We start from the raw sequence: 17,472 nt of genomic DNA on the forward strand, positions 1-17,472 counted from the left end.
GGTCCTGCCGGGGGGGAAGGTGCTGGGAGGGCGCCATGGGGCAGGGCCCGCCGCTCTCACCCCGATGTCACCGCCCTGGTTAACCCCGTGTCCGGGGGGGGGGGGGGTCTGCGTTTGGGGTCGCGATGAGCCCGGTCCCTGTATGGCCGGGGCCGGGGGGGGGGGGGGCGTGGCGATGGGCCTAACGATGGGCGTGGCCAGCGGTGTCCCCGCCCCCTGGACGGGACGGGCTTGTGCCGCGGCGGCGGCGGGTCCCGGTGCGGCGGGGCCATGGACCTGCACATCCTGGAGCACCGGGTGCGGGTGCTGAGCCTGGCCCGCCGCGGGCTCTGGCTCTACACGCACCCGCTGCTCAAGCTGCTCTTCCTGCCCCAGCGCTGCAGGTACCGATCTTCCTGCCCCCCGCTCCTCCTCCGCCGGGGCCCGGCCCCGGGGTTGGCAGCGCCGGTTTCTTCTTCAGGTGCAAGTTCTTCAGCCTGACGGAGACCCCCGAGGACTACACCATCATGCTGGACGAGGAGGGCTTCAGAGGTACCGCGCAGTGTCCGCGCCGCGCCCGCTGGCAGCGCTGACGCGAGTTGTGCCCGTTCTCAGCCCACCCGGGCACAGCAACGCTCCGGTCCCGGGCCGCAGGGAGCGAGTCCCGGCTGGCAGCGCGGCTCCCTGGGAGCGTGCCCGTCCCCGGGGCTCTTGGCCACGGAGCTCCCATCCCCTCGGCGCCTGCGCTGGGGATGTCCCAGCCTGCCCGGCCACGGCCCGGGCAGAGCTGCGGTGCTCGGGGGCCGATTCCGCACCCACCGGAGCTCTCCCGGGGGTGCTGCGGGGCAGCTGGGGCCGGGTTTCGGGGTGTCCTGCGGGGGGGTTGGAGCCGCCCCGGCCCCGCCGCCCTCTCGGGATGTGTCATTCGGTGACGGCCCCACGCGGGTGACCCAGCGCGCGTTCACCCCCGCCACCGGGGGTACCGGCCCGACGGGCTGCGCCGCGCCGGAGGGTCCGGGTCCCGCCCGGCCTTCCCCCGCCCAAACCTTCCTGCTGGGGCCGGGGCCGGGGCCGGGGCCGGGAGCGGGGCCGGCCGCAGTTCGCCCCCTCGGCTGTGCGGCCGGGGCAGGGGGCAGCGCTGCGGCCGCACCCAGCTCCCACCTCCTTGCCCACGGGAAGGGCCGCGGGGCCGGGCTCCTGCCCCCCCCGCCCCGGTCCCGTCCCCAGGAATTGTTTCATTGCGGGGCCCGTGCACGGACGTTCCCCGTCCCGAGGGGAGGGCGGGAAGTGCCGAACAATGGCTCCCGAGCCGGTGGCCCCGCGGCCCCGTGCGTGTCCCCCGCGCCTGCGGGTGCCAGGGGCCCCCCCGCTGCGGGGACCCCGCGCAGGAGAGCCGCGCCCCGCTGTCCCGTGGGGGACGAGGTGGCACCGCGGGGGGGACACGCGAGGAGCGGGGTGTCCCCCCCCGCCCAGGGTGGTGCTGGAAAGCGATTGAGCGGCCGGCGCTGGGGCAGGTCCCCACGTCCCCGCGTGTCCCCCCCCGCGGCCCCAGCGCGGAGCCCTGGGCCGGAGCCGAGGCTGTTCTGGCGCTTCCTGCGCAGGAACAGGCGCTGGGAACACCCGCCGAGGGCCTGGATCCGGCCCCGCTCCTGCCCTGCCCCAGCCACGGAGCAGGAACAGGGTGCGGAGCCCGCCCCACGACGGGGACCCCCCCGGGTGAGCTCCCCACCACCACCGGGGCGATGAGTTTGTCTTCTTGGGGGGGCTGCGGCACCGGCGGGCTCCACGTGTCCCGTGGGTGGGGGGAGTGGGTTGGAGACCCCTTGGGTGGCCACCCCCCCACCCCGGGAGCGCTGTGGGGTGCGGAAATGGTGCCCAGGGATGGGTCCTGGGGCACCCCAGCAGTGCCAGGTCCCCTCCTGGGCAGGGGGTGGGCGCAGTGGGGGTGGTGGGGGGCACAACCAGATGTCCCTTCCCTCGTCCCCTCTGGTGCCCCGTGTCCTGCTGTGGTGCTGGGGACTGCTGGGGGGCAGGGGACGAGCCAGGCATCCCCAGCGTAATGCTGGTTTTGGGGTGCAGTGCACCCTAACACCCCCTTGCACCCACCCTGGGGTGCTGCTGTGGGGAGGAGAGATGGGGCCTGGGGCTGGAGTGTCATAGGCTTGGTCCACGATCTCGGCTCGTGATGCTGGTTCTTCTCACGGATGGGGCTGGTCTGTGCCCCCCAGCCAGCACCTCCAGCCCCACACCTGGGGCTGATCCTGCCCTGACCCCCGGCCAGCTCTGCCCCCTGAGGAGCAGTGTGAGGTGTCCTGGGCAGGGTGTGCGGAGGGGATGTGCTGTGGCCACAGCCCCGGTGTCCCCGTGCCCCCGCAGAGCTGCCGCCCTCCGAGTTCATGCAGGTGGCGGACTCGACGTGGCTGGTGCTCAGCGTGGTGTCCAACGGGCGCGAGCCCCCCGGCTGCCAGGCCACCGGCGTCACCAAGATCGCGCGCTCGGTCATCGCGCCGCTGGCCGAGCACCACGTCTCCGTGCTGATGCTCTCCACCTACCAGACCGACTTCATCCTGGTGAGCGCTGGGCGAGGGTGGAGGGGGCTGGTCCATGGGGGTGCTGCGTGAGGACCCCTCTGGCCCCAGCTGGTGCTGGTGGTGATGGGCCTGATCCTGCCCCCCTGGCCAGGTCCGGGAGCGGGACCTGCCCGTGGTGATCCACACACTGGCCGGGGAGTTCGACATCTACAAGGAGGAGAGCGGTGAATGCGTCCCCGTCACCTGCGAGGATGTGAGCAATGGGTTCCTCAAGCCCAAGCCAGGTGAGTGACACCGGGTCCATGTCCCCCAGGGCCACCCGGTCCCCTCAGAGGTGCTCCAGCTCTCACCAGTGGTACCCACGTCATGGAATCCCAGCCTGGTTTGGGTTGAAGGGACCTTAAAGCTCCTCCAGCTCCAACCCCTGCCACGGGCAGGGACCCCTTCCACTGGAGCAGCTTGCTCCAAGCCCCTGTGTCCAACCTGGCCTTGAGCACTGCCAGGGATGGGGCAGCCACAGCTTCTCTGGGCACCCTGTGCCAGCGCCTCAGCACCCTCACAGGGAAGAGCTTCTGCCTAAGAGCTCAGCTCAGTCTCCCCTCGGGCAGGTTCAAGCCATTCCCCTTGGCCTGTCCCTACAGGCCCTTGTCCCAAGCCCCTCTCCAGGTTTCCTGCAGCCCCTTTAGGCTCAGGAGCTGCTCTCAGGTCCCCTCCTGTGCCCCGAGGGATGCGGGGCTGTGGCTGCGGTGGCCACGCGGTGGCACTGCGCTCCTGTCCCCAACCTGACAGGTGCCTCCCCCGCAGCTGCCAGCCCCACGCTGCACCCGGTGCAGAGCCCCCAGACCCGTTTCTGCATCCTGACCGTGGCCCCCGACACGCTGCCCGCCATCGCCACCATGCTCATCGACGTCCTCTTCTACTCCCACAGGTGGGTCCTGGCAGTGGGGACGTGGTGGGTGCTCCTCGCATCCCTCCCTCCTTCCATCCATCCCATCACCCTTGCGCCACCTGAGCTGCAGTGCCAAGTGTCCCTTTCCCCTCGCTCCCAGTGGCTTTTCAAGCTCTGGGTGTGTTTTGCAACCTGGTTTTGCCCTCCTGACCCACATGTGGCTGCTGCGCGTCCCACGGCCACCATGGGAGGTGGGAGCCCCAGGGCAACCTAAGGACAAGCCCCGCACTGAGCAGAGCAGGAGAGAGGGGTTGTGAAACTGGTGGTGATGGCGCCGTGGCAAGGGGATGCTCCTGGCCGTGTCCCTGGGATGAGGCCTTCCTGGGGCACCCTCCTGCTCCAGAGCCACTGCAGCGCTGCGGGAGTGCCCCAAGTCCTGGTGTCACCCCTGCCCCAGCCCGGCCCCTGTGCGAGCTGCAGACCCACTGGTTATCACCAGTCCCAGCTCACCCAACGCGATGCCCTGTGCCACCCCCGAGCCCTTTCCACCCCATTTTGGGGATCTCTGGGGATCTCCACCCCTTTCCTGCCCTGCAGCCCCCCGCGGGAGGCCGGCGCCGGCAGCCAGGACCTCGACTCCATCACCTTCTTCGCCTTCTCCCTCATCGATGGCTACATCTCCATCGTGATGGACGCCGAAACCCAGAAGCGGTGGGTGCTGTCCCTGGGGGTGTCCGTCCCTCTGCCCTACCCGGGGGCTGAGTGAACCCCAGGAAAGGGGGGGTTCACCCCGCACCCCCCTCTCTCAGGTTCCCCAGTGACCTGCTGCTGACCAGCTCGACAGGGGAGCTGTGGCGGATGGTGCGGATCGGGGGGCAGCCCCTCGGCTTCGGTGAGACACGTCCCCATCCTCCCCTGACCTGCTCTTGGGGTGACGCTCCCCTTGGGCACCCCCGTGGCACCAAGGCCACCGCTCTATGGGGACCCCTTTCCTGCCCAGATGAGTGCGGCATCGTGGCGCAGATCGCGGAGCCGCTGGCCGCTGCGGACATCTCCGCGTACTACATCAGCACCTTCAACTTCGATCACGCCTTGGTGAGCCCCTGACCCCCCTCCCCGAGGACCCACTGCCCTGGGGGTGTCCCCATGGGTCTGACATCCCCGTTACCCCCCTGGCAGGTCCCTGAGGAGGGCATCGCTGAGGTCATCCAGCTGCTGCAGCAGCGCCAGGACAGCAGCAGATAGTGGCCGATTGTCCCCATGCAGGGTTGCCCAGTGTGGTGGCACGGGGGGGTGCCCCTGCCCCTCCTCACCCCCACCGTATTCCTTTTAATGTTAAGGCTCCCCATGGTGTGGGGCAGAGGCAGGTGCAGCATGGCTCCCTGCCTGCTGGGGATGTGGGGACCTGGTGGCCTCATGGCAATGGGACAGTGGTCCTGCTGTGCCATCCCATGGCTCCATCCCTGTTGGGGGGCTCAGGAGGAGAATGGATGTCCCCAGGGACCTGCTGGAGGAGGGGACATGGAGGGGACGTGCCACAGAGCAGTGATGGGGGTGACAGCCCAGGATGTGTCCTCATGCCCCGTGTGTGCCCCTGTGGGTGGTCCCCTTGGGAGGGAAGTGGCCGTGGTGCTCTGGGGCACCCCTGGACCAGCCCCACCTTGGTGAAAAGCCTCCCTGGCACCCCAGAGCTCCCCATAGTGGGGCCCGGTGTCCCCTCCCCGGTGCCTGTCGCCTGTCGTGGTGACCCCAGCTCTGCCAAGCTGCGTTTCCACTTAGTTTATGGATGAGTCAATAAAAGCTGTTATTTTTATTGCCACGTACCTGGGGGGTGGCACTGGGCGGGATGGGAATGGAGGTGATGGGGGGGGATCACCCCCGTGTGCCTGGTGATGGGGTCAGCTCCAATGCCCTCTGCTTTGGGTGCTGGAAACCCCTTTGAGAGCAGCTCAGTGGGGCTGGGGCTGGGGCTGGGGGTGACCCCAGCTCTGCTCCGGTCCCGTCCCCATTGCCCCAAGCACCAGCAGGGTCCCGGCCGTGTCCTCCCCACGTCAGCTCCCGCCGGGTTCCTGCGGTGGCTTCGGGCTCCTCTTTCCTGTCTCGTCCCCTGTCATGGGACGCCGGTGACGCGCCCAGCGATGAGGAAACTGCCCCGGCCCATGCGGTCACCGGCGCTGTTCCTGTCCCTGCTGCGCCTGCACAGGCCCCGCCACCCGCCTGCCCCGGGTGTCACAGCCATGGGGAGCCGTGGGGAGCCCTGGGGGGCGAAGGGTGGGCGTGAAGTGCACTGCTCTGCCTGCAGGGTCCTGCTCACCTGGGCGCAGCGCCGGGGTCCTGCCAGGCACCGCGCATGCTGGAGGGTCCGCAGGGACAGGGAGGGAGGGATGGAGGGATGGATGGAGGGATGGTGGATGGATGGACGGACGGAGGGAGGGATGGAGGGATGGATGGATGGATTTATCGATGGGTCGATGGATGCATGGAAGGAAAGACAGATGGATGCATGGACAAGTGGATAGATGGATGGATGGGCACACACAGATTGGTGGATAGGTGGATGGATGGATGAGTGGATGTACAGATGCATGAGCAGTTGATTCATCATATGGGTGACAGGTAGATGGATAGACAGGCCGATGGAGAGGTGGACGGGTGGTAGACATGCAGATGGGTGTGTGGATGGATAGGTGGACATACGGACAGATGGTAAATGGACTGCCTAGACAGACAGATGGATGAACTCCTGCAGACAGATGTGCAGGTAGAGGGCTGATCTCCTGGCTCCCGGCCCCCCAAACCCAGCCCAGCATCGCCTCTGCTGCAGGACACATGGAGGAGGAGGAGACAGATCCTGCCCTGGGGACTCCTCAGCTTGCGGATGCCTGGGGGGAAATTCAGGGAAAAGAGAGCACTTCTTCCCCCGGGGGTGAGTCACGGGCGCGCTTCCGCCCGGAGCAGACATTGTCACTGGGCTGTCCCCCCCCGTGCCACCACCGAACCCTCCCAGGGTGGAAGTTTGGCACGGGGAAGCTCCCTCTCCTCACACTGGCAATTTGGTGGCACCAGCACGGAGCCCAGCGTGTCCCAAAGAGCTGATCCCATGCACCCATTTCATGGAGCAGGCAAAGCCGGCTCCATCCGCTGGGAAAGGGGAGCTGGGGTGCGGGTAAGGGGGCTGTTCGCAGTGGGTGCTGCTGTGGTGCTGGGGCTGGTGCTGAGCAAGCTGGGCTCTCCCATGGTGGTTGCATAAGGCTGACGCAGCAGTGAGGGCAGCGCTGCCCGCACCACGCTTCCGCTGCCCTTGGGCAACACCCGCCGCGTGTGGTTCTTCCCCACAGGCACCCACGGGTGCTGCTGGGCAGAGGGGCTGAGCCACGCTCCATCAGCACCCAAAGTCATCACCGACAGGGATGGGTTGCTGGGAGCAGATGGGTGGAAGGATGGAGCATCCTCCGGAGCATCACTGGGTGCTGTGGCCATGCTGGGACGCTCATCCTTCTCCTCCCGTTTGGGTCCCCAGTAGGCTTTTGAACAGGGATTGGCTTGTCCCTGCAGTGGGAGCAGGGACTTTGGCGTAAGAGGATGGATGCGTGTGCCTGGCACATGCAGTTTGTGCCTCCAGGCCTGATGCCAGGGTGATAGGCTCAAAGGGCTGAGCTCTCCTCATGGCACAAGGCAGTCCCAGGGCATCCCAGGATGCTACGAACTTCCCAGGCTTCCACCTCCCTCCTTATCCAGACAGGTTTTTAGCTCCCATGGCTGGACCCAGTACGGGAAGCCCCCCGTGATGGGACATGCGTGTCCCCACATGGTGGCACCCCCGTCCCTGGGTGCCAGCCCCGCCGCTCCCGCGCTCTTTTGCATTTGGGTTTCGGGGCAGCTGAGGATGTTTTCGGTTCAAGCACCCCATTGGGTGCCGCGCGGTGAAACCAGAGTGACTCAAAGCATCCCTTCTCCAGGAAGCCGGGTCCTGGGGTTCCGGGATGAGCAGCGGGACCCACACGGACTCCCTCGAGGAACTGAATCGAAGAACGAGCCCGTTGGCCGGGCAGCATCATTTCCTCCTGCCGGGCTCAGCCCCGCTCATTGGCCCCGGGGCACGGCCTCGCTCCCCGCTGCCTCCCCGCTGGGGCCGGGTGCCCCGGTCGGAGGTGGGGGCAATGGGTGCTCTTTAAAAGGCGAAGTTCCCCATCGGCAGCAGTGAAGGAAGTGAACTCGCGCCGAAACACCCTGCCCCGGCCATGCGGAGCGACGGGCGGCCCTGGCGCGTGCTGGCAGGTACGTGGCTGCTGCCGGGCCCCGGCTGCCCGCAGGGCTCACGGGGGGGGCTCAGTCACTGAGCGGGGGCTGCTGGTGTCACCCCGGCTCTGCCCCCCCCGTGCCGCTGCGGTGTCACCTCCCCGGGGTGCTGGCAGGGGACGGGTGCATCCCACCCCACGTGGGGGCGTGGGGATGGGCATCCCATGGGGGTCCCTTTGTGCCCCGGGAAGGGGGTGGGCAGGAGGGGACATGGTTTGGGGTCAGTGTGGGGACTGATGGCGGAGTCAGTTGGTTGCTGGCACAGACCCTGCAGCCCACACAAGCCCTTCAACCCCCGCAGTGCAGCAGTGCTGGGTGCTGGTCCAGCACATCTGAGGCCACCACCGGCACACAGCCATGGGTGACAGGGGGGGTCGGGACAGCATCCAGCTGGAGCCAAGGGGCCGGATCCAGGGGTGTCACTGCTGTCTCCACCTTCATGGTGGCCCATGGTGACAGGCAGCTGCTGGGGTAGCTGCTGCGGCTGCAAGGTGGCATCTTTACCACCCTTGTCCTCATCTTCCTGCTCCCTGCTGAGTCCCCGGCAGGCTTTAGGCACAGGCGCTTGTCCCTGCAGCAGGACTGGGGACTGTGGCACAGGGGATGGTTGCATGTGCCTGGCACAAGCTGTTCTTGCTTCCAGACCTGATGCTGAGGTGATGGGCGCACAGGGCTGAGCTCTTCCTGCGGCTCAGGGACCAGTGAGCTTGTGCCTTTCCAGCACGGGCAAGGGGCTCCCCCCCTGCACCCAGCGATGCCCCAGTGTCCCCTCCTGACCCTTCTTTTCCTCCCCAGTTGTCACCAAAGGGCTCTTCATCCTCTGGGCAGTGCCGGGCCAGGGGGGGCGGCCCCTGCAGCCCCCGACCCTGCAGCAGATCCAGGCGCTGGTGAGGCACATGGCCGAGGATGCGCAGGAGCTCTTCACCTTCTACGTGAGTCCTCAGCCCCAGGGTGCGGGGTCGCTCCTGTCCCCTCCACGGGGGGACACACAGCGCTGGGGGGGGGTCCCTGTGCTGCTCCCATCCCACCCCCCTGACCTTTCCCTCCCACCCCGGGCAGGAGGAGGACCAGCGCCTGGCCTTCCACCACCTCTGCCGCACCAACCACCCCCCCGAGTGGCTGCGGGGCCCGGTGCTGGGGCCCGGGGGGCTGCGGGGGCTGCGGGGGACCATGGCCCGCATGGCGCGGGCGCTGCAGGACCTCACCCGGCAGCAGCGCGACCTCAACCCGCCCGGCGCCGAAATCCTGCGCCGCTTGGCCAGCACCCACCTGAAGGTGCGAGGGCTCCTCAACAACCTGGAGGGGCTCTTCCCGGGGCCCCGGCCCGGCCCCCGGCCCGCGCCCGGCCCCACGGCCCCCACCAGGGTGTTCCGGCAGAAGCTGGAGGGGTGCCGGCTCCTCTGGAGCTACGCGCGCTTCATGGCCAAGCTCAGTGCCCAGCTGGAGGCTCGGGTCCGAGCCCGAGCGCGCCGGGACAAGCGGAGATCACAGCGGGGCTCGCAGCTGCCTGCACGCTCCTAGCGCGGCCACCGAGGTGCCCATGTGTCATCATCTCCATCATCACCTCCGTTTTACCCATCCCTTTCCCTGGATGGACACTCTCCAGCTGGCTGGGATGCGCCATGGGGACCCTATAGGCTCGCAGGGTTAAGGACACCGGCGTGCCCCGAGCGGCTCCCACCACCTCAGCTTGCCATGAGGACCAAGCTGTCCCCGTGCCACCGCTCACCCGGCTGCAGGACAGCCCCGCTCTTCTCCCAGCAGCTCCCCCACCTCCTGCCCCACGTTCCTGTGCCGTGGGGAGCTGCACGCTCCAGTGTCGCCGGTGCCATGGCTGCGGGATGGAGCTGGCGCTTGTCACCGAGCTCTGCCGGAGTTTCCAGTGATTCAGTGGGTCTGGTGACCCGGCCTGACTAAGAACCAGCACCCGCCTGCGCTGGGGCTGCCGGCCCCTGAGAGCATCTTGGGGTGGGATCCTATGAACTCCATGTCCCTGGGAGCTTGGTGTCCCTGTGTGTTCCATGTCCCTGCAAGCTCCATGTCCCTGTGTGCTTGGTGTCTCTGCATACTCCGTGTCTCTGCAAGCTCTGTGTCCTGGTGTGCTTGGCGTCCCATCAAGCTCTGTGTCTCCACAAGCTCGATGTCACCGTGCTCACCCCTGGGCTCATCCCTGTGCTCTCAGTGTCCCCCTCTGCTTGGTGTCCCTGCGCTTGTCCCTGTGTTGTGCCTCTGTGCTCACTCTTGCACACTTGGTGTCCCCGTGCCCAGGGTGTCCCCGTGCTCAGGGTGCCCCTGTGCTCAGGGTGTCCCCGTGCCCAGGGTGTCCCCGTGCTCAGGGTGTCCCCGTGCTCAGGGTGTCCCCATACTCAGGGTGCCCCCGTGCTCAGGGTGTCCCTGTGCCCAGGGTGCCCCCGTGCTCAGGGTGTCCCTGTGCTCTCAGCATCCCCATGTCCTGGGAGAACCCAGGCTCATCCCTCTCTGCTCATTGTCCTGTACCCTCAGTGTCCCCAGGCCCCTCAGGCTGTGCCCGGCAGGGGCTGGGCTCCAGCCACCACACTGTGACACTGGGTGGTGGCACACCCCCCCCCCCCCGTTAATTTATACCATATTATTTGTGTGTTATTGTATTTATTGACTCCTGGTGTTAATTTAATGTGTTCCCACAGTGGGAAGAGATATTTAAGGACACGCTTTTAATATATAAATATCTATTTTTGTGATAAATCTTATTTTGTATCACCTCTGAATGTGACGAGGGTTTATTTATGGATTTCACTATATTTTGGTACTGTGAGAAGGGCAGAGCCCGGGTCTGTGTAATGGCACAGGAAATAAAGCACTGACGTCGGCCCATGGGCCCTGTGTCCCTGTGTCCTGGTGTCCCTGGGTCCTGGTATCCTGGTGGCCCAATATCCCTGTGTCCAGGTGTCTGTGGGCAGAGAGGGGCTGTCTTCCAGTGTCCTTGCCCAGCCCCATGGCACAGCATGGCCTGGCACATGGTGTGGCGTGGCATGGGATGCAGCACACTATGGGATGTGGCACATGATGGGATGTGGTACCTGGTGGGATGCAGCATGCAATGACATGTGGCACATGATGGGATGTGGTACCTGGTGGGATGCAGAATGCGATAACGTGCGGCACACGATGGGATGCAGCACACGGCACGGCACAGTGTGGCACATGGCACAGCGTGGCACATGGCGCAGTGTGGCACATGGCATGCGACATGGCAAAGCACCACATCTCATGGCATGGACTGGCAACACCATCACAGTGCCATGCGGCAGTGGGGCACAACCCATGTGCCAGATGTCACCCAGCCCTGCGTGCAAGTGACCTGGAGCAGCTAAACCAAAGCGCTCTTTGCTGTGGCCACCGCGGGGACCCGGCCACCCGCTGCCACGGCTGAGTCAAAAACCCTGAGACCTGGTCATGTGGCCCTGGAGTCACTTGTTCCCCCCTGTGCCGTGTGCCGTGCGCCGGTGCCGTGTGCCGGTGCCCGCGGCTGCCCAGCACCGGCACCGCCTCGCTCAGTCACAGGGAGCATCGGCACCAGGACGGCCGCCGCTGCGCTGGCACCGCTGCCGTAGGGGACACAAGGAGGGGGCCACGATGTCACCATGAAGCAGCCTGGGCCCCTTTGCCACGCTGCGGGTGACGGTGCCACCACCCGCCGCTGCACCCCGGCAGCGTGCATGGGCTGCGGAGGGGAGGGCACAGGTACGTGACCCCTGGGACCGGCCCTGGGGTGGGGGGGTGAGGGGACACCCAGACAGGGGCTGGCTGTCACCAGGGGGTGCTGCCAGGTCACATGTCCCCATGGGGACACCCAGGGGGACCCCAGTGCCCATCCCATAGGAAAAGCTACCCCATGGGGGGGACGTTCCTTGGATATAGTCCCCAGGGGCCCTGCCACAGGGCCCTGCCATCCGGATGGGTGCGTGCCTGGGGGTGACACCAGTGGGGCTCAGACGGGAGTAACCAGATTCATCCCCCTGCCATGGCGCTCCCTGGGCAGCCCCAACTCGGGCCCCAAACCTAAGATCTCCCCCACGGTAGAAATCTGGGGCTCCCCCCCCTCCCAACCCTGTATGGGGACAGCACGGGATGGGGACCCAGAGGGGACCGAGGAAGGGAGTCTGGGATGGGATGGGGTTGGGGACAGGCCCGGGGGGGGCGGGGGGGGGGCAATTATGGGATGGGGCAGTTCTGGGATGAGTATTGGGGGGACACATAATTACAGGATGAAGGTGGAGGGGGCAGTTCTGGGATGGGGAGAGGAGAGGTCTCCGATGGGGATGGGGGTAAGTTCTAGGGTGGGAATAAGGGGACAGTTCTGGCTGGGGATGGGGCGAGGGGGGCAATTATGGGATGGGGAATGTCTAGTTCTGGTCTGAGGCAGCAGGGGGCAGCATGGGGACAGGGATGGGGAGAGGGGGACAGCGGTGGCCTTGGGACGCCCTGGGCTGGTGCCCGTGTCCCCGGGCAGGCTGGGCACGGTGGGGACAGCAGCGCAGCAGCGCTCGGTGCTGCTCCACCTCCTGCCAGTCCTGCCTCCAGCTCCGCTCCTGGGGTCCCCAAGCCGGGGACACCCCCAGGTTCCCTCTGCTCCCTCCGATGGGGAGGGCTCCCCCCACTTCCCAACCATCCCCTTGGGACCTACCGGGATCCCCTTCATGCCAGCACCTCATCCAGCACCTGCATCCCACCTTTCCATGGGACATCCCTGCGGGATCAGCGTACGGGCATTCCTGCCACCAAAGTGATTGGGAAAGGGGATTTTTCCCGGGCATCTCCCCTATTCAGCCTGCCCTGACCAGGGATTCAGGTTTTCCTATTGGAGCATCCTCCCCTCTAAAGGGAGAGCCCTCCTTTTTACTCTGCCTTGAAAACCTATTACAAATGAACCCCCAGATCCCTGCCCAGCTCCCGGACACAGCAGCCCTGGGCTGAGGAAATTGCGGGAATGCACAGCAAATGTCAATCCCTGCACACAACCACCCCGAGAACATTCCCTGTTCATTAAGAAACACCCATTCCCGAGCTAATGAAGTGCCATCAGGCATCAGCTCTCCACCAATAAATGAGGTGCTGCTCGCTGCACCCCAATAAAACCAGGCATGGGCTGCGGGGGCATCCCAGTAAGGGCAGACTGGGCTGAAATGGGCTATGGGGCATCAATGCCACCGGCAGACCTGGTTCCTGCCTGGGGAAACTGAGGCAGGCAGCAGCTACGTGCCCAGCACGCCCCGGCCAGCACGGGGGCGTCCTGGTGTCCCCTCGGGGTGCCACGCGGGGAACGCCGGGGTCGTAGTGGCTCTTGCATCACCGTTCCTCGACTGTCACCGGCGGCTTCGCGCTGCCAGGGCACAAACTTGCTAAACCTGATCCAAAGTTTCAGCTGGGCCGTGCCCCTCTGAGGCAGAAAACACAGAGCAAATGCATAGAGCCAAATCCCCTTTAACCCCTTTTACACCCAACCCGGGGCGCAAACAGCACCTTGGTCCCACAGGACCCCAGCAGGGGCTGACCCCTGCTCGGGTGCTCGATCCCGCACTGGGTTTAGCATCCTCCCAAGCAGCCCAGCGCTGGTAGTGGGGATGGAAGGGTTAAAGGGTGGGGGGGCAGGCCCAGCCTCTCCCCCTGGGTGGGTTTGTCCTTTTTCCTCCAGAAAACCCACCCTTTACTCCTGACATTGGTGCCCAAAGGGACAAACCCATGGCAGGGTGGGGGACACCGATGCCACCGCGTCCACCCCACTGTGAGCGGGGCTCCCGCACCCCTCGGGGGACCCCGACACCACCTTTTACCCCTCCAATCCCCCCCCCAAGTCATCTTTATCCCCCCTTCATTGTGCGGACTGCTCCGGCAGCCGCCGGGGAAGCCCCATCAAGGGGAGGGGGCCCCGGGGGTGAAAGTGCTGGTGGCTCCGTGACTCACGGCCCCGTGTGCTCACATCGCGCCTCGACAGCGGCACCGCGACACCCCCGAACCCCACGTGCCGGCGCTGGCCTCCCTGCGGGCCGGGGGCAATCCCCATTGCCCCCCCCCCGTTTCCCTTCCCACCCACATCCCCGCAGCACCTCCCCGGCCCCGTGCGTGAAAAGGATTGAAAAATAAAAGGCAGCAGCCCCCAAAGCCGCAATCCCGGTGACATCAACTTTATCAGAAGTTTATTTCTAAGAATCATTCAGGATTTCCAAAGCCCTCGACTTCCTGATTTCCAGTTTCAATAGAAGTAACGATAGTGGTGCTGCTCCCCCCCGCGTCCCCCCCTCCTCCCCTTTCTTACAACACAGGCTGGCTGCCGGACCGGTATATAAACCCCGAGAAGTCCCCCAGTATGAACATGAATTTCTGAAAACTCCCTCTGCCAACACCAATCCCTATTAAGTCGCTCCCGGGACGCGGCTCACAATGAAGTTCGTGCCGGCAGGTAAAAAGAAAACTCAGCTTTGGGGGGGGATTATTCCCCCTTTCCCACCCTTCCCTCCCTCTCCCCCCGCTCCTCTTTCCCCGGTGATGCTCGGGCACAGGCGGGTCCCGGTTCGCCGCCGCTGCCAGCGCCGGAGCCAGGGCTCCAGCCACGCCGCGTTCCCCCGGGATGAGCATCTCTGGGAATTGGCAGCCGGGAGCGCAGCGCGGCGCTGGCGCGGGGCAGCCAACATCTGGACACTTATATAACTGGAACTGCGGCCAAGCAGCGGGGAAAGAAACCCAACACGGGGGGGGATAATTTTCTTTTTGGGCTTTTTTGGGCTTTTTTATATTTTTCCACCCCCCTCCTGCTTTTCCTCCTTCTGGGGCTCCCGGTGCTGTGGGCCGCCGCTGCCCCGCAGCGCTGGAGCCACTGGGGAGGATGCCAAGTGCAGCAGGGAGCGGATGCTACCCCAGCAGCGGTGCTGGGGGTTCCTATAGGGCAGCACCCACCCGGGGCCCTCCCTCAGTCCATCCCCTGGCACATGTGAAATGGGCAGAGGGCAGCGGCCGGGGCAAGGGGAGGATGCAGTGAGAGGGGCTTGGGGGGGGGGGGGGGGGGTCAGGGCATCTGAATCCCATGGGAAAACCCAGGAAGGGAGGGTCCCCCCCCCCGCGCAGCGGCGGTGGGCCGGGAATCTCATCACGCCCAGGTAAGTCCTTTCCCACCTGGGCAGGGTAAATAAAACAAGGTTTGAATTACCCGGCGTGGCCGAGGCGCTGGCAAGTGCGGGCAGCTTCGGCTGGGGACGCATCCAGGGCACCCGGTGCTGGCATCCTGGGGTACCCTGCGCTGGGAATGCCGTGCTCCGGAGGCGCTTGGGCCTCCCTGAGCAGGGATTCTGCTTTGAGGGGTCCCCAGGGTTGGGGGGTTGGAGCATCCCGCTCTCACCAGGGTCACCCAGAAGCTCAAGGGTCTCCTTGCTCCGCATCCAGGGATCTCCTGGCTGGTGTCTCTGGCAGCTGCAGCGTCATTCCCGGGGGGCTCCTCGTGCCTGCTCCGCAGACAGGGAAACTGAGGCAGGCGCTGGGGCTGGAGCGGGCAGGGAGGGTTTGCCGGAGGCAGGTTTCCTTGCGGGCGCCCCCGGTGAGTCAGCCGGGGCCGGGGTGGGGCCTTGTTCCCGCAGCGCCGGGACGGGGATAACGGAGAGGGAAAGCGCTTTGCATATTTGATCAAACCCAACAGGTCGTCACCGGGCCCCTTGCGAAATGTGGGAATGCCGTGGGGCGCCCCGCCGGGAAGGGAGGCGGGAGAGCGCCTGCCGGGGGGCAGGTGAGGGGCACGGCCGAGGGACGGGAGCCTCTGCACGGCCGCGATGGGAACGTGGGCTCCGGCTTGGACCCCCAGCCCCAGCAGGATGCGTCCCCGCTCTGGCTGCACACCCGGAGCTGGGCACACGCTCAGGGGATGCTCTGTGTCACCAGTGCCGCGGTGCCCAGGGACCTCCACCGGTTCGGGCCCCGCCGTGACCTCTCTCTTGCCTCTCTCCCCGCAGGCGTCGTGCCCTTCGTGGCCCTGCTCCTGCTGCAGCGGCGGCCGGTGGCCGGGCGGGCGCTGCTGGTGAGCGGCCCCGGCTGCCCCGGCCACGGCTTGTGCCGCTCCAACGTGCAGGAGCAGACCCGCAGGCAGGTCGCGCTGCTCAACGCCACCGCTCAGGACCTCTTCAGCCTCTATGTAAGTGCTGCTCGGGGAGGTTGCGGCCGCGAAACCACCCCTGGGGCTGATTGTGCATGGATGGGAAGGGCCGGGGACGGTGGCAGGAGGTGTCCAGGGGGGCGGGCAGGGGACACGGGGCTGACGGTGTCCTCTCCTCCCAGCTGAAGTGCCAGGGAGAGCCGTTCAGCAGCGAGACCGACAAGCTCTGCAACCCCGGCAGCGTGTTCTTCCCCGCCTTCCGCGTCAACCGGACGAGCGAGAGGAAGGAGGTGATGGTGGCCATGTACAAGCTCTTCGCCTTCCTCAACGCCTCGCTCGGCAACATCACTCGGGACCAGGAGGAGCTCAACCCCACGGCCAAGGAGCTCCTGGACCGGCTCCACAACACCACCAAGACCACGCGGGGCCTCATCTCCAACCTCACCTGCCTGCTCTGCAAGAACTACAACATCTTCCAGGTGGACGTCAGCTACGGGGAGAGCTCCAAGGGTAAGAGCACCTTCAAGAAGAAGCAGCAGGGCTGCCAGGTGCTCAGGAAATACGTGCAGGTCATCGCCCAGGCGGCCCGTGTCCTCCTACCTCACCTCAGCCCCCCGTGAGCGCCTGCCCCGGCTCCTCTGCCCCGCACCGGCCTCCTCTCAGCTCCTATTTATTACCCTGGACCCTGCGCTGGCCCCACCGACCTCTGGCCTTTATCTGCCCCTTGCGGGGGTGAACGTTGCAGCCTGGTGTGTCCCGGGTGGAGCAGAGCTGGGGCCGGCATCCAGCGGGACGAGGCAGCGCATCCCAGAGGTGATGCTGCAGCGCAGGCTGGTCCTGGCATGCATCTCGGCTGCTTCCGTGCTCCATGTGGGGAGCTGTGAGGGGCTGGCGGCAGGGCTGGACTCTGTCCCTCACAGCCGGTGTCCTCCACCCTGGAGAGGGACCTCATGGACATCCCGAGCATCGCCCCAAAGCCCTGGGATGAAGGACGCCGGATGCTGCGGCTGGCGGGGACAGAGAGCATGGGGACCTGCACACCTTGAGGCTGGGCTCTGCCACAAAGGAGCCAAACTGAGGGTACGGGGTGGCCGTGGCAGCTGGGGCTGGGTCCCACCGGCTGGGACAAGGCCGCCGCTGGGGACAGAGCTGGCCACTGCCCCACGAGCCATTCCCTTTGGAAAAGCGCCCTTCCCTTCGGGAGGGCTCTGAATGTACCAAGGGCTGCGCACAGCAGAACGTGGCCCCGGCGCAGGGACGCGGGGACATGGGGACACAGGGACACAGGGACACGGGGACGGGCCCCAGGCCGGTGACAGGAGGCGCTGGCTCGCTCCTGGCACCAGAGCGGGCTGTGATGGTTATTTATTGCCTCGGTGGTAAAGCCCAGCGTGCACCGAGGGCTCCTACCTGGCTTCTAATAATGCTATTAATAATAATAATAATTAATAATAATTAATAATAAGATTTGTGGTAATATATATAGAGAGAATTCTATTTAAATATTTATTTTTTTATACTTCTTCCCCTCTCCCCCATTTTTTAAATAAACCAACAGAAACAGACTCCGTTTGCCTTCTCTTTGCTGGGTTCCCTTCAACTCAACCCCAAACTCCTCTGCTGCTCCTCTGAAACACCCTCAGGGCCCCCACACCCCC

The 17,472-nt window shown here is 65.8% G+C and overlaps 3 protein-coding genes across 7 annotated transcripts; all 3 read left to right on the top strand.

Annotated features, from left to right (window-relative positions):
* The first annotated feature begins 197 nt into the window (after positions 1-197).
* On the top strand, positions 198-4,738 carry CASTOR1 (cytosolic arginine sensor for mTORC1 subunit 1). Of its 3 annotated transcripts, none has more exons than XM_065692759.1 (9): positions 198-383; positions 461-531; positions 2,356-2,549; positions 2,662-2,794; positions 3,300-3,438; positions 3,997-4,110; positions 4,209-4,291; positions 4,400-4,494; positions 4,579-4,738. In XM_065692759.1, exons 1-9 carry the CDS (start codon positions 271-273, stop codon positions 4,642-4,644), a joined length of 1,008 nt encoding a protein of 335 aa, XP_065548831.1. In that variant the 5' UTR covers positions 198-270; the 3' UTR covers positions 4,645-4,738. The 3 variants fall into 3 exon arrangements, with proteins under 3 accessions (XP_065548831.1, XP_065548832.1, XP_065548833.1); XM_065692760.1 differs by having other exon boundaries at positions 199-383; positions 3,315-3,438; XM_065692761.1 differs by lacking the exons at positions 198-383; positions 461-531 and adding an exon at positions 538-1,695.
* A 1,568-nt stretch (positions 4,739-6,306) lies between these two features.
* On the top strand, positions 6,307-9,919 carry LOC136020926 (uncharacterized). The gene is made up of 4 exons (XM_065692585.1): positions 6,307-6,325; positions 7,359-7,677; positions 8,494-8,630; positions 8,758-9,919. Exons 2-4 carry the CDS (start codon positions 7,641-7,643, stop codon positions 9,217-9,219), a joined length of 636 nt encoding a protein of 211 aa, XP_065548657.1. The 5' UTR covers positions 6,307-6,325; positions 7,359-7,640; the 3' UTR covers positions 9,220-9,919.
* Positions 9,920-14,058: 4,139 nt separating this feature from the next.
* LIF (LIF interleukin 6 family cytokine) lies at positions 14,059-17,370 on the top strand. 3 transcript variants are annotated; one of them, XM_065692394.1, is made up of 3 exons: positions 14,059-14,137; positions 15,675-15,853; positions 15,997-17,370. In XM_065692394.1, the coding sequence occupies exons 1-3, from the start codon at positions 14,119-14,121 to the stop codon at positions 16,432-16,434; spliced, it is 636 nt and encodes a 211-aa protein (XP_065548466.1). In that variant the 5' UTR covers positions 14,059-14,118; the 3' UTR covers positions 16,435-17,370. The 3 variants fall into 3 exon arrangements, with proteins under 3 accessions (XP_065548466.1, XP_065548465.1, XP_065548464.1); XM_065692393.1 differs by lacking the exon at positions 14,059-14,137 and adding an exon at positions 14,740-14,831; XM_065692392.1 differs by lacking the exon at positions 14,059-14,137 and having other exon boundaries at positions 14,767-15,853.
* Positions 17,371-17,472: the final 102 nt, after the last annotated feature.

The sequence above is a fragment of the Lathamus discolor genome, chromosome 12 (genome assembly GCF_037157495.1).
Source record: "Lathamus discolor isolate bLatDis1 chromosome 12, bLatDis1.hap1, whole genome shotgun sequence".
Taxonomy (NCBI): Eukaryota; Metazoa; Chordata; class Aves; order Psittaciformes; family Psittacidae; genus Lathamus; species Lathamus discolor.